The sequence below is a fragment of the Trachypithecus francoisi genome, unplaced genomic scaffold (genome assembly GCF_009764315.1).
Source record: "Trachypithecus francoisi isolate TF-2019V2 unplaced genomic scaffold, Tfra_2.0 Lachesis_group16, whole genome shotgun sequence".
Lineage (NCBI taxonomy): Eukaryota > Metazoa > Chordata > Mammalia > Primates > Cercopithecidae > Trachypithecus > Trachypithecus francoisi.
Window position 1 is genome coordinate 89,068,559 of NW_022681461.1, and position 15,231 is coordinate 89,083,789.

The 15,231-nt window shown below is 50.2% G+C and overlaps 1 protein-coding gene across 1 annotated transcript in view; it reads right to left on the bottom strand.

The window, feature by feature from the left end:
- CCDC180 (coiled-coil domain containing 180) overlaps positions 1-15,231 on the bottom strand; it is an 83,897-nt gene that overhangs the window by 50,688 nt on the left and 17,978 nt on the right. The window contains 8 exon segments of the mRNA XM_033238038.1: positions 2,264-2,343; positions 6,920-7,039; positions 8,275-8,438; positions 10,519-10,614; positions 10,737-10,847; positions 10,944-11,072; positions 12,120-12,229; positions 13,271-13,359. Coding sequence (XP_033093929.1) covers positions 2,264-2,343; positions 6,920-7,039; positions 8,275-8,438; positions 10,519-10,614; positions 10,737-10,847; positions 10,944-11,072; positions 12,120-12,229; positions 13,271-13,359 — 899 coding nt within the window.

Here is a 15,231-nt window from a genome sequence, read left to right on the forward strand (position 1 = left end):
TTTCTCTATTTCTCCTCCCTTCAGTTTCCCAGCTTATAATAAACTCAGTGTGACTCTGATGTCTAGGATAAGCAACTCTGGTTTAGTGCTGTTGGCAATTTCTAGAAACTGAAAGACCACACAGAGATTTTGTGGTGGTTTTTCTTTGTACAGGGCTGGGGAGGAGGGCAGGGGGATGGCAGCTGGGTGTAGATTTAGGATATCTGGGAGGGTTGACAGATGCTAGAACTGACGAGAAGAAACTCTAAATCTGCTTCTTCCTGTCCCCAGGCTTGTTCCTAGGCCAAGGTGTCCACACCCTTCCGTGAGGCCGCTTTGATGGGCTCTCCCAGGTCCCCCTGCTTCCACTCCTGCATCCCTCTGGGCCATTTGCCCCACCTGACATCATCACCCCCAGCTCAGAACCTTCCACTGAGTTCCCACTGCCCTCAGGATAAAGCCCAGACTTCCACGTGCAGCCCATGTGGCCAGGAGAGTCCGGCTGCTTTGCATCTTCCAACCTCCCCTCCCTGTTTCCAAAGGCCCCAGTTCTGTCTTGCCTCCAGGGTGCCCTAGACTGTATCCCTGCCTGGAATGCTTCCTCCCTCTTGGCCTGGCTGACTCTTACCTCCCTTGTAGTTCTCAACCACATGATCATTTCCTTGTCAATGTCTTCCATGACCCTGAACCAGCTGTGTCCCTGACTATGGCTCCCACAGCTGGGGACCTGTCCATTCCCTGCTTGCTCTGACCTCTGCTCTGGACTGGAAGTGCCTGAGGGCAGAGCCAGCTACTGAATGCAGGGCTCAGGACAATGCCTGTCTGTAGGAGGCACTGAATGAACGGTAGCCATTGCTATTATTTAGAGTCTTGTGGCTCATACAGAAACACCCTTCGTATTATAAACCTGAGAGCCCTAGAAGCAATGGTGTGTACTACTAGCTGAAGCACCCAAGCTAAGTCCAGCTATGACACTTCATTGGCTGTGTGACCTTGGGCAGGATACTTCACCTCTCTGTGCCACTAAACCCTTCTCTTACTACAAGAGGACAGTGATACCACTGACCTCACTAGGTTGCTATGATCCTCTAAGGAGATGAAAAATTTATTATGTATCTTCTAGAGCAAGTTGTGTCAAACCTTTTCTATAGAGGGCTAGAGAGTAAACTGTTTTAGCTTTGCAGTCATACAGTCTCTGTTCTAACTACAGATGTTCCTTTATTTACAATGGGGTTACGTCCTAATAAACCCACCGTAAGTTGAAAATATTTTCAGTTGAAAATGCATTTAATATACCTAACCTACCGAACATCATGGCTTAGCCTGGTCTATCTTAAATGTGCTCAGAAAACATACATGAGCCTACGGTTTGGCGAAATCATCTGGCAACAGAGTACACTAGTTTACCCTCATGATCACAGGGCTGACTGGGAGCTGCAGCTTGTCACCATTGCCCAGCATTGCCAGGAAGTATCACACCACGTATCCAGGCACCACAGCCCCCAGGAAAAGAGCAAAATTCAAAATCTGAAGTACAGTTTCTGCTGAATGTGTACCACTTTCACACTACTGTAAAGTCAAAAAGTCCTAAGTTGAACCATCCTAAGTCAGCGGCCATCTGCATTCACCTCTGCCATTTAGAGTGAAAGCAGCTAGACAATACGTCAACAAATGAGGCAGTTGGGGGGTCTAACAACACTTAGTTCCAAAACCAGCAGTCAGCACACAGTTTACAGCCTGACTGCCCTTATTATAGAGCATTTTGAAACATCACCATTTGTGATTGAGGACTCTGTGTAAGCCAGGCACTGGACTACCACTGGCCATCCACCCCACAAGCAGGGACCATTATTACTCTTCTTGCCATCCCTATTTTACAGAGGAGGACATTGAGGCCACCGGAGGCCCTGATTTTCCCAAGGTCACACAGCCAGGGAGGAGCAGAGCTGGGCATCAAGACCATGTGCTCCACCTCACACTCTTGGGGCATGCTCCTGGGCCTTCCTCAAGGAGGGCATCAGAGCCATCTCTCTGTCTCCATGCTTGGGTCAGGGGTCAGGGGTCAGAGGGTGTGGCTAGTGTAGCTGCAGGCTGGGCAGTGAGGAAGGGAGGTCTTGGGAAAGGAGGAGGGGCCTTTTAAGCTCTCAGAGCTCACTCTTCCTGCCACACCCCCATCCCTCCTCCCCACCATGGTCGCACCACTCACTTGAATGACCTTCAGCAAAGCGACTGCTTGAACAGAGTTCTGGAGAAATGCAGGTGGAGTCCTGCAGACGTCACTCACCTAGCTCCTTGTTCATGGAGTTGAGGGAAGAATGCCACTCAGTCAGCTGAGTTTTGCTGTAATTGGGGGGCAGGAGGTCACTGGGAAGGAAGATACGGCAAGTAAGCCACACAGGAACAAAAGTTTACTAACCAAAATGGGTAGCATCTTCCAGAAACATAGCTCCAGAAAATTGTCGATTTAAATACTGAAGAACAAAGGGAACTGCTGGGGATTTCCTGGTGCTCAAACACGACCTGGTTGAAAGGTCTTTTAATTAACAAATTCTAAGTAACAAACTTGTTATTTAGAAAAGAAAAGAACATAATTTTTCCAGTGGAAAAAACAAACTGTTCCCAACCCTTGACCAAGGAAGCCTCCTTCTGGGACTTAATCTGAGATGGTATTATAGAATGCATGTAAAGTTTATGTATTAAGATGTTCACTTAACAATGCTGTTCACAAACACACATGATGATTAAATAACCTTCACATCAACAGTAGAAAACTGCCTGAATAAAGTACAGCAAATCCTCTTCTGAAGTCATTAAATATAGTGTCATAAAAAAGAATGAGATCATGGCCTTTGCAGCAGCATGGATGGAGCTGGAGGCTGTTCTCCTACATGAACTAACACAGGAACAGGAAACCAAATACCACAGGTTCTCACAAGTGGGAGCTCAACTTTGAATACATATGGGCATAAAGAAGAAAACAGACACCAGGGCCTACTTGAGGGTGGAGGGTGGAAGGAGAGGGAGGATGGAGAAGCTACCTGTCTTGTACTATGCTTATTACCTGGGTGACAGAATAATCTGTACACCAAAACCCCACAACACGCGATTTGCCTATGTAACAAGCCTGCACACGTACCCCTGAAACTAAAATAAAAGTTGAGAAAAAGACACCGAATTCTTTTTAAAATTTTTGTTTTTAAGTTCCAGGGTACATGTGCAGGATGTGCAGGTTTGTTACATAGGTAAACGTGTGCCACGGTGATTTGCTGCACCTGTTAACCCATCACCTAAGTATTAAGCCCAGCAGGCATTAGCTATTTTTCCTAATGTGCTCCTTCCCCCTACCTCACCCCCAACAGGCTCCAGTGTGTGTTGTTTCCTTCCCTGTGTCCATGTGTTCTCATTGTTCAGCTCCCACTTTTAAGTGAGAACACGCGGCATTTGCTTTTCTGTTCCTGTGTTAGTTTGCTGAGGATAATGGCTTCCAGCTCCATCCATGACCCTACAAAGGACATGATCTCATTTTTTAATGGTTGCATCGTATTTCATGGCGTATATGTACCACATTTTCTCTATCTGATTAGACATCTAAGTTAAAAAATAGTGTGGCAGATTAAAAAATGGTCAGCTTCCTCCCATGGGGGAGGTGGAGTCTATTTCTCCAGTCCTGTAATCTGGGTGTGGCTATGTAACTGGCCTTAGCCAATGGGACATTAGCAAATACAACCTAGCAGAGGCTTGGGAAGGGCTGTGCAAGGGTTTGTCCTCTCCTGCTGCAGGGACCTTCTGCCACCCACTGTGCGTAGGATCCCAGGTTGGCCTCCTGGAAGCTAAGAAAGTATACGGAGAGAGGACCCAGCTGACCCAGCAGAGACTCTAGACACACAGGTGAGGCCATCCTAGACCTTCCAGCCCTGGCCAAGCCAGCCCACACCCAGCTGACTTACAGAATTATGAGAAACTAGACATGATTGTTGTTTAAAGACGCTAAAAATTGGATGATGTTTAATGGTGTGGAAGAGGTGTATTGCTAGAGGGATCATATGATTTATTGTCTAAATCAGGACATTTTTGACAGTGAAAGAGGTCACTATGAATGATTATGCCAGAACAAGATGTGTCACCCAGTATGGTCTTGGGCAAACAGGGATTCAGGTAACCCTACTCATAACTGGACAGTAAAGAGCAAAAGGTAGGTACAAGAGTATGCATAGCACGATCTCAACTCTAAGCACTACACTAAATGTAATGTGGTCTCCTGGAACAGAAGAAGGACACCAGTGGAAAAACAGGTGAAATGCAGATGAAGTCTGGTGTTTAGTTAACAGAAATGCATCAAAATGAATTTGTCACTTTTGATGAATGTCCAGTGGTATATAGAATGGCAGCATTAAGGGAAACTGGGTGAAGAGTTAGGGTTAGGAATTCTATGTGCTATCTTTGTAACTTTTCTAGAAATTGAACATAACTCCAAAATACAAATTTTATTTTTTGAAAAAAAACTTTTTTAAATCATATGCACATATACTTATTGGGGCCAAGAAAACTCATGGGAATTCTCCCAGGTGTTTGGATATCTCCCTGTCAAGGCCTTGGGGAATGTTAGCTAGACTTTCCCCTCTGCCATCACTACCACATGCTCCCAGCAGACCCTGCGTTTGAGTAGCAAGGATCCCCACCAAGTTTCTGGAGATTAGGGGGTTCCAGAAGAAGGGCCTGAAACCTGTGGGCCAGGATGGAGTGTGGGATCCCCACACTGCCCTATGAGGCAGTCCCCTTGGGACAGCTCCTCAAGCTTGATTAGAAGGCTCTTCACTGCCTGACAGGTCAGGGAGGAAGAGAGGGTCATCTACACAGTGGGTTTTCTGGGTGCTGTCAAGGCCCCAAGACCCAGCCTTCTCTACTGATGTTCACTTGAATCTATGACCAAGGTTTTGCAACTTTATCTTTAGACCTGTGTGCTCCAGACTTCTGGATGCCAGAATTGTGTCCTGACCTCACCTCTCTACATACTTCCACTGCAAAGGAGTTTCGTGGTCCCGCCAACACCCACTCTCCCCTTGATTTGCAGAGTTGTCCCACCTTCCTCCAGGCCAGGTCCAATGGCCTGCCCGCTCCCCCTGTAGACACTGCCATTGCATAGTGTCTCCAAGCTGTGGCCAGAAACGTCTATGGGTACATTTTTTTCTCCCTGTGTTTGATCCTGTCCCTGTCTTCCATTCAGACAGGTGACCAGCCAACCCACATTGACATCCTGTGAGAGGGATGTGGCAGGGCAGCCCAGAAATTTTTCTGGCTTTCATTCTCAAAAGCCTAATTTCTTGGGAGAGTCTAGTGCATTGGTGAGAAGGTGTTTGTGGCAGCAGGCTAAGAGCCCAGGGGACCAGGTATTTCCTCAACCCCTATACAAAGAGGCTGTGGGGGAAACACAAACAGAGCAGGACACGCAGCTGCCTGGCAGTGGCAGCCTGGATTCTGCTTCCTGGTGGCACTATGGGAGCATCTGCAAGACCTAGGGCCCTGGAGGGAAACCACTGCTTGTGTGTGAAGACTCAGGGGCTCAGAGCAGCCTCCTTGGGGAGGTTCCTATGTCCACTTGTCTGGAGGCAGTAGGAGCCCAGTGGCATTGGGGTGAACTATAACTGAGAACCAGACATCCCAACAGCAGCCCTGGCATTGCATGAAATTCTAGAACTTTGCCTCAAGGGATATGACTCCCAGAAAGATCAAGTTCTATCCAACTTAAAGAACAGGGGCTCAGAGTTGGAAATAAGTTGAATTATAGAAAAGAACACAAGTACTTTCCCTGTTCTGAGATGTATATCCGTTTTGTTAATTTTACACCTGGATCAAAATGTAACTGTCCAAAATGTCAAACACAAGGAGAAAAACTGGGCCGGTGCAGTGGCACACACCTGTAATCCCAGCACTTTGGGAGACCGAAATGGATGGATTGCTTGCGCTCAGGAGTTCGAGGCCACCCTGGCCAACATGAAGAAAGCCCACGTCTACTAAAACTTCAAAAATTAACTGGGCGTGGTGGCTTATGGCTGTAGTCCCAGTTACTCTGGAGGCTGAGATGGGAGGATCACTTAAGCCAGGAGGCAGAGGTTACAGTGAGCCGAGAGTGCACCACTGCACTCCAGCCTAGGCAATGGAGTGAGACCCTGTCTCAAAAAAAGAAATTAACTGTCCATGGGGTAGGAGGCGCCTGCCTAGGGGCAGGCCCTCTAGCTCAAGCCATGTGGAGCCTTACTAGTCTTTTACATCCTAGGAGAAGTTAGGACCTGGGGGTGTGGAGATGAGAAGAATCTGTGTCCCAGGTTACTAGAGAGCATTTTCACAACACATGGTACCTCCACTTTGCAGTACCAGGCAAGCTCCATCCTGCTTCTGAGAGTGAAGGCTACGAACTCCCTGGACAGTGGATTCCAGGATCTATAACACTCAGTGGGCACCCCACTGAATAGCTTTCTCATGAAATTGAAATCAGGGCTGGGTGGACCCACATCTGAGAAGAGCTTCCACAGCCTCTGACAGGTGCCTCCAGCCTCCAGTGTCAGATGCCTGATACACACCTCCAAAGTGCAAAGCTCATGGAGCCACTCCACTCCCCAGTGCCCTCAGAAAAAGGTCCAAACCCCTCCACCTGGCCACAGGCCTTGCGTGCTCTGATCTGTGCCTCCTCCTCCCTCACCCCCGTTCATTGCTTCTTTCAAGCTGTTTGGCAGCTACACTAAGCTTCTTACTGCAACAAATGGGCCATGCCCTTTCTTGTGAGTGGGGCTGAAATAGCCTAGGTGGCCAGCCCAGGGCCAGAGAGCTGGGAGTTGGCCTACTTAGTCTGAAGGATGCCTTGGGGGACAGGTTGTAGGCCACTTCTGCCTCCCCCACTGAACCCCAAGAAGCACCCCTCCCGGGCCACCCCTCCTGCCCATACCAGATGGTGCAGAGGTGCTTCAGCCGCTTTTGCTGCAGGACGTTCTGGGTCTTCAGCATGACCTCTAGCTCCTTCACCACAGCCAGGGGAGTATGGATACTCTCACTGGCCATGAACTCACTGGTGGTCAGACATTTTGGCATCATAAAGGGGAGAGGAGGAGCAGGGCAGGAGTGAGAGAGGAAAAGAGAACCATGGTGAGAGCATTCAGAGGCCCAGCACTCCTTCCCTAACACCACCCCCAACCCCTTCCTCCCCAGCCTTTGCCTCTCCTCTAGGACCCTAAAGAAAGGACAGAGAGAGGGTGGGAGGGAGAAATAGGGGAGGGAGAAATGGAGGAAAGAATGGAGCGATAGTCAGGTCAGTGGAGCTCTGGCACCAACAGCATGAGACCAGCAGGCTCAGATTTGGGGGGTCCTGACCGCCTCCTGCCTGCTCTGTAACTTTGGTCAAGTCCTTCTCCTACTCTGAGCCGCAGTTCCTTCTTCTGTAAAATGGAACTCATGATGGTGCCTTTCTCATTGGCACTTGTGGGCACTCAGTAAAATGATGCAAGCAAGGCCCCTAGCACTGTGCTTGGCTCATGGGAAATGCCCAGTAAATGGCAGCCATTGCTATCACTGTTGATGATGTTTGGCATTTATAACAGCTTCCCAGTGCCAGGCCCAGATAGGCACTTTCCATGCAGTATCTGGTTGGATCACTGAAACTTTATCACGGTCCGTTAGGATGCCTGTTTTGCATAGGAAGAGACAGATTCCGAATGTTCAAGGGCTTGGTCAAGGTCACATGTAAAGGCAAGACGGAGGCAGGCCTTCGTACACTTTTCCTTCATCCACAGCAAAAGTGCCACTTGGCAGAGGAAGCACGGAGAAGGGACCTCTTTTCACGCCCCTCCCATGGGAGGGAGGAAACACGCTCCCCAAGGGTGGGAAGTGCTTGCCTGAAGGATGTCCATTCGTTCACCCCAGTGTCCACAGGGTTATGAGTGATAACAAAGAGTGGAAATTATACAGATAATCGGATGAATGTTTTCCAGCTGTATGGAGCTCAGAGAATGGTCATGAAGCAAAGTTCATGAATAAAATATGAAACCGCATATACTGTACGGATCTAAAAGAGCCTGGGAGAAAATATACCAAAATATTTGCTGTGCTTCTCACTGTGGGGAGAGATTAGTGGTGATTTTTAATTTATTCTTTATACCTTTATCTATTTTTTACCTTTAAAAAGAGCAGAGAGAAACAGCAGCATTTTTAAGTAATGGCAAAAAGTGAGGGAGAATGCCACCCCTAGCCTCTGCCAGCCCCTGGTGGGCTGGAGAAGGAGCTGTGTGTGGTGTGGGTGGCGCTGACCTGAAACTCTGCAGCAGGGCCTGCTTCTTGAGATCCTTCCAGGTGTCCACCAAGCTCTGCCAGCGGTGGCGGATGTCCAGCTCCTGCTGCAGGGTGGACTCCATCAGGTTGACGAACAGCTGGGCGAGGGCCTTCCGGTTGCCCAGCAGGGCATAGTTCATGACCTGTGGTCACAGATGGACAGGGCTCTAGATAGGACAGGGTCTCTCTTGGGTCAGGGCAAGTCTCAGTTAGAGAGGCTGGAGAGGGCTGAGTGCAGTGGTCGCAGGGCCTGAGGGGGACTGAGGGGTCAGATGGCACTCAAGGAAGTTTCCTGGCACTGAGTAGCCATGGACAAGGGTCTTCCTTGAAGGTTTAACCATAGACCCTGACTGCATGAGCTTCCTATCAGCTCCAAGGTCACTTCAGATGTTTGTTAAAGAAGGTGAAAGGAGGTAGGCACTCAGTGAGCTCTAAGTGGTTACTCTTTTTTATAAATTTCTTCCAAAAGCAGAGTGCTTGTGCCATCAGGGACGAGCCACATACGCTTGTTAGGAGAACTGAGACCCAATGGCAAAATGAGGCCAGAGCTAGAACATTCTTCAGCAGTCCTCCCGTGACTTCTCAATTGGGCACCCTTGGCATGGGCATGGGGATGATCCTCCACTGCATGGCACCGTTTTGCCCTTTAGCATCCTTGCCCCTGCTTAGATAAGAGTAACTTCCCCCATCCTCCCTGGTTCCAAATGCCTCCACACATTTCCCAAAGCCCTCCAGGGAGGTGGCAAGTATGCTGGGGCAGTGAGTGAGAACCCTGCCAAGCTCAGAGGCTAGAAATTCCAGTAATGCTTTTCAGTGGAGCCTGAGGCTTGATGTCAGCTGTACTTCCTAGCTGGGTGGCACTGGCAAGTATTTCCTCAACCTACAGATCCGCAGCCATAAGATGGGGTTCATGCTATTTATAGCATAGGGATTTTGTGACAATACATGAAAAAAACACAGGTAGAGCAAGCAGCAAATGCAAGTGGTAATAATGAGTGAAGCATAGGGAAGGGAAGCAGTGAAGCACATCCGGGACACCGAAATCCTTGACTCTCCTATTGGATAAAACGTGCACAACTTAGGAGCCCTCCCTGATCTCAGAAGACAGCTACCACAGCTGGACCCTCTTTCATTATCCTCCCAACAAGTCCTGACAGGTATTACAGGCAGTCCCCAACTTACGATGGCTTGACATGATTTTTCAACTTTACGATGGGTTTATGAAGGTGTTAAATTTATTTTTGACTTTCTATACTTTTTACTTATGATGAGTATATTGGGATGTGACCCTATCGTAAGTGGAGGAACATCCATATTATCTTCATTTAACGACTCAGCAAGCTCCAGGCTCAGGGGCTGAGTCATTTCGGAAGCTTCCACATCTGGACAGTGGAGAAGGTTTGTGCTCACTCCTTGCCTGTGCTTTACCCAGGTTGCCATGGTGCTGACGTGGGCTGGACCCGTCTGTGATTCTAAACACCATCCTCTTTTCAGCCTACTGTGTTGCCAGGAGGCCCCTTATCCAGCAAGCTCAGCTCACTGCACAAGACCAGGAAACCCACAATGTGCCTTTGGGCAGCCAAAAGAGGAGTCCTCTCTCACAGCAGAGGAGTCAGACTTTGCTCTGACTTTGGAGACATCATGAACAACCTTGAATTTTGTGCTTTCCACCCCAAGGAAAGCGGCCGGGGGGAGGGGTGCTGGGGGCACCAACAGGGGAAAGCAGTGGGGACAGAGCCAAGAGGCAGGCTCAGCAATGGGCACAGACCACTGGTAGGAAGAGAGGCAAGAAGAGGCAGAAAAGCCAGGCACAGCAGGCAGAGCAGGTCACTCGAAGGTGGAAACCACCCTGAGACCACCGTAGTCCCCCAACGATGACTCCATAGTGTAGCGCCTATTGCATTGCACACAGTTGCTGAGACATGACCTAGTAGGTGCTCAGTAACATCACCAGCGCTCCAGACGATAGCCCTATATTAGGTATGCCTGGTTCAAGATGTCAGGGAAATATGAGATATACTTTAGAAAGATCTCTATTGAAAAATGCTTACAATAGCAAGGACTCTGCTTCTCTACCTAAGAGACCCACCTGGGCCCCTTAGAAACGTAATAGATGAGAAGCCCACCATTCCTGAGACATCAGACACCAGGTTGGGGGTGTCCCGGGTTCCTGGTCCTGCCCCTTCTCCCATGGGCTGATCCCTGCACAGGAAAACCACTCACCATGGCTTCTTTATTTATCAGCTTGTACACATCGGGCCGCATGAGGTATGAAGTTTTCTCTATGACTTCAGCATATTTCTTCAACACGCCTTTTAGCTAGAAATGACAAGGTACCATACTTAGTGACTCATTTCCTGGAGAACTAAAAGGAAACAGAAGGATGCCTAATAAACCTGGCAAGTGACAATCACCACAGAGCCCACCTGCAGCCGACTTACTTTATTGACTCGAGAGAACTCCAGCGAGTGCAGGGCCTCATCCAGCTCCTTAATCTCCTGCTTCTGGAGCAGGAACTGCCTGGCCACCTTATCCCACAGCTCTAGCAGGGCCTATGCAGAGAAGTCTGGGTCAGGCTAGGAGCCGGTGGGAGGGAGGGAAGAAGCAGGACCCGGGTGGGGCAGGCCCAGCCATGAAGGGACCCCTACTTGGATGGTGTAGTCCTCAAGGTTGGTGTCGTTTTCCATCTTTAGGAAGAGACGGTTCATTTCTTCATCAGACTCGGTCAGCTTCTTCAAAAAAAGTCCCGCTGTGTCCACAATGAGAGCTTCCATTTCCTGCAACAGGCCAGGGGGATGATGGCCACGGTATCAGAATCCCCAGGAAGGAGAGAGCCCTCCCTACCATAGGGGAAGTACCAGGCATGGTCCCATCTCAAAAATGATGATCGTTGCCTAGACCTAAGGAGTCGAGGCTCACTAGTCAGCTCACAGCCATGCCACATACTCTGCACTGAGCCCTCCTTCTTGGCTCATTTGATCCTCATCACAGTCTTCAAATCGGCTGCTGACATTGGGCCTAGCCTACGGTTGGCACTCAACAAATATTCATTAAAGAAGTGGCCAAATGAAAGAATGCCAAGTTTACTTCAGATGAGGAAACTGAGGCTCAGGTAGATGGCTTCACCAAAGCCACAGAGCTCAAGGGTGAAAGCAGACCTGGCATCTAGTTGGGAACGTATGAAGAAACATGGCTGGAGAGCCTGTTCTTGGTGCTTTGGGCACAGAGCCAGCTCCAGGAATCCAGGGCAGGGCAACAACACAGGTCAGAGAAGACTCAGGGAGAAGGGGACAAGTGGAAATCTGGGGCTCAGGGCAATCAGAAGGGCAAAGGCTGATCTCATTTAGGGAACATTCCAGACACCAGTGTGTCTAGAGATGAGGTCTCCGGAGAGGAATGAGAGCTGAATGGGGGGCAGTCCATAAGAGCCCAGCAGAGCCGGGCTGTCAGCGGGGGGTGTGCCATTCTGCCCTTCATCAGAAGGACTGAGCAGGGAGGCCAAAAGCTAGGTTTGGTGTCAGACCTGGAGAGCAGTTCTGACTTGGGCCCTTATGCATCAAGTCAGGTGAGACTCTCTGGGCCTCACTGCAAAAGGGTAATAACCACACATGACCTGTAGGGCTTTTCCAAGAACTACGGAGAGCTGTGCTCACAAACACTCATAACGAGCCACTCAGGCACTCGGAGACGGTTCCATGTCTGTCTAAGGCTCTGTGAGCCCCTGAGGACCTCTGCTGGAGAGGGGAAGGGAGGCTGGGAGCCATGACACACCCGCCTTTGGAATGGCACAGGAAGGGAAGAGGAGGGAGAGGGAGGATTCTCACCTTTCCAACCTGCGCAATCTCCTCCTGAAAGCTGGCCAGAGCGTTCTCGAAGCTCCTCCTCTTGTGTTCTGCACGTCTTTGAAAGGTGCTGGTGCTTATCTTCTCAGGAACTGTGGAGCAACAACAGAGGTGATGAGGCTGGCTTCAGAGCTCTCGAGAAAAGGCAGCACAGGCAGGCAGCCCCTGCACACGGAGGCCCGACTCAGAAGGTGGACCCGAGAGCCAGGTCAGGGTGGCAGAGGCTTAAGGAAAAAGAGAAAAGACGACAGTGATTCATGAGTGCTAGAAGGACTGAGGCCTCAGATATACAGTTAAATGCTGAAAAATCTCCAAAATAGTATGCACAGAATGTTTTTTTAAAAAAAAAGTTCTATGGAAGCAAATACATACAGAAATGATAGCTACCAACACTTCCATAGTACTTCCTGCATAGTAGGTATTGTTCAAACTCAGCTAGTCTTCACACTGAGGCCACAAGGTGGTTTCCATCCTAGCCTCGTTTCACAAGTGAGGAAACTCAGTCACGGGGGGTTGAAGAACCAAGCTGGCCAGCAGCTGAGCAGGGATCTGGGCCACTTGCTTCCAGGTCTATACTCTTGCCACATGCTCTATTGTCCCCTTTATCCAGGTGGGAAGCCAGATGCCACGTGGGTTAACCGGGGGTGGGTTGGGGTGGGGGCTGGTGACTCTTTGGAGAAGAAGAGGTGTCATCGTGAAGGGGAAGGTTTTACTTTCTCTTTCTCTCCTTCCTTTGTTTTTCTTCAGTGAACATGTATTTTTTTTATCATAAAGAAAAAAGGTTTTTATACTAGGATAAGGTCAAACTAGGACAATGTGGTAGGAAGGAAGAAAATGCAGATGAGAAATACTGTTGGGAACCTGCAAGAAAGCGCGTAGCATCCTTTAGTCACCTGGTTTTCATCAGTAACTTCCCTCCATGCAGGCAGCTCCCCTCCTCCCCCAGCTCCCTGCACAGGTGAGGACTCTCGGGTGAGATGCTCAGGGAGAATGTCCTTCAGGTGACTGAGCTGAGGAACACAGTGGGAGCTCAGGGCCTTCCTCAGAGGAGTTGCCAGGAGACGTCCCCACCTCCCGCCCAGGTCTTGCCCTGGCCCAGGACAGGCCTGCCTTGAGGCTGAATGGAGGCTCACCCACAGTGTCCATGAGACCCCGCACTTCTCGGGCAGCGATGGTGCTCTCACTCTCTCGGGCTTTTTCTCTCTTGGCTCTTTCCTTTTCCCTGAGACACAAGCAGAGAAGAGTGAAGTCCCGATGCCATCCATGGCAGCTCTGGCACATAAGGGCACCAAGGGGTGATTCTCCAGAGGGCCTGTGGGCAGCAGCAATGGACCAGGCACACCCCAATTCCAGAGAGCCCTGAGGCAGTGCCCAGGTTCCCAACAAACACCGCCTAGGGTCCCCTGCCAGCAGACACTGTGGGTCTCTAGGTGAGAGGTTGGGTTCCTGCCTTCAGGGAGCCTGCTCTGGCTCTGGTGGTCAAGTGTGGATGATGAGCCTGAGACACTTCCCACCTGGGGAAACTGAGGATCAGAAGGGGTATGAGCAGCCCAGTAAAGCCAGATCATGCTAGCTCTTGGCGTGCATCCTTAGTTGCTCCTTCAGCAACCCATCCTATGATGTACTTGAGGTAACCCTATTTTCCAGAAAGGGGGAAGGGGCTTATAGGAACCACAGAATGCAACAGAGAGGAGACTCCAAGATCCATCCTTGTGACACTAAGGCCCATGGAATTTGGGTGAGGGAGGAGACAGCTGGGGTTCCAGGAGGAACTATTTCAACAGGGAGGACCAGCGGGGTGGATGTGACATCAGCTTTGGAATTGGCATCTGTGAATGCCCTGTCCATGGGGCAAGCACCACAGAAATCCCGCAGCTCCCAGTGACTGCTGCCATTCCTTGGGCCCCCCATATGTCCAATACTTTCCAGCCAACTTCTCATTTAGCCCTCAGTGCAGACCTAGCAGCGAGGAAGTTGCTGGGCCTGGGCTGTAGCTGCTGGGGCCCAGGCCAATCTTCTAGACACAGGTCTTTCAGACCTTGTCATTCTAAATGCTCCTGGACCAAGGCAGCCCTGTAGGAGCTGAGATGATGACACCTGCTGTCAACTCTGGCTTCTTGGTCACTTGCTCCAGGGACTTGGGGCTTGGTTTATACCAGTGGTGATTTACCCCCTGGCCTGGGCTGGTCTCCATCCACCCAGGGATCTGCCCTGGGTAGTGAGCACATAGGTGGACTGTCCTTGGCTGGCTGACTCTTCAAACATCTGCACCCTTTGCTTTGACGCCTGAGGGAGACAGGGTGCCCTGGCTCTGCCACTCATGTGTTCGGCCCAGTCTGGCCTCTGCTAGCCCTGCAGAGTGTCTAGAGGGAGCTGGGTCTGATGGGTAGTTCCTCTAGATTCCCACCTGGGGCATCAGGCTGCCTGTAACCCTGGACCCCCACCTGGGGCCTCAGGCAGGGTGACATGGGCTAGAGAACGCTGATCGCGAGTCTGGGTTTGGGTGGGCCAGTGGATTTTTCCATCTGTCAGGAGTTAAGAGCATGAGGGTCAGAAGCTTTGGGGGTGGCTTTCCTGGGAAAATTCAAAGGCCAGGTCAGGGCAGAGAACTGTACTCATCAAGGGGTCTGTCCCTGCCCCAAAGAGGGTGAAAGGAACAACCAAGACAGGCAGAGGAGGCCTGCTTTCTATCCCAGAGTCCCAGGCCCAGCAAGGGTTTATGGCTTGTGTAGAACTCAAAGTGCCTAAGGGAAGCCCCATGCCTGCTCCATTCTCTCAAGAACCCTGGGAAGAAGATCTGTCTCTTCCTTTTCCCCATAGCTGAGAGTCAGAGCTCAGTGAACTGAAATGGCATACTTAGGAACCGTGAACTTGGAAGTTCACAAGAAACTGCTGATCTCCATGCCTGACGCCACCTGCTCTCATCTCAGGGAACTGCATTTCTGCTGTTCACCCAGCACTCAGGCCAGAGACCAAGGGCACTCAGGAGCTCTCTCCTCCCCTCCAATTCATCACTAGGTATCATGGGTTCTGCCTCCAAGAGACACCTGAGGCCCATTGTTACTTTCCCTCTCACAGCCACCAGCAAGGTTAT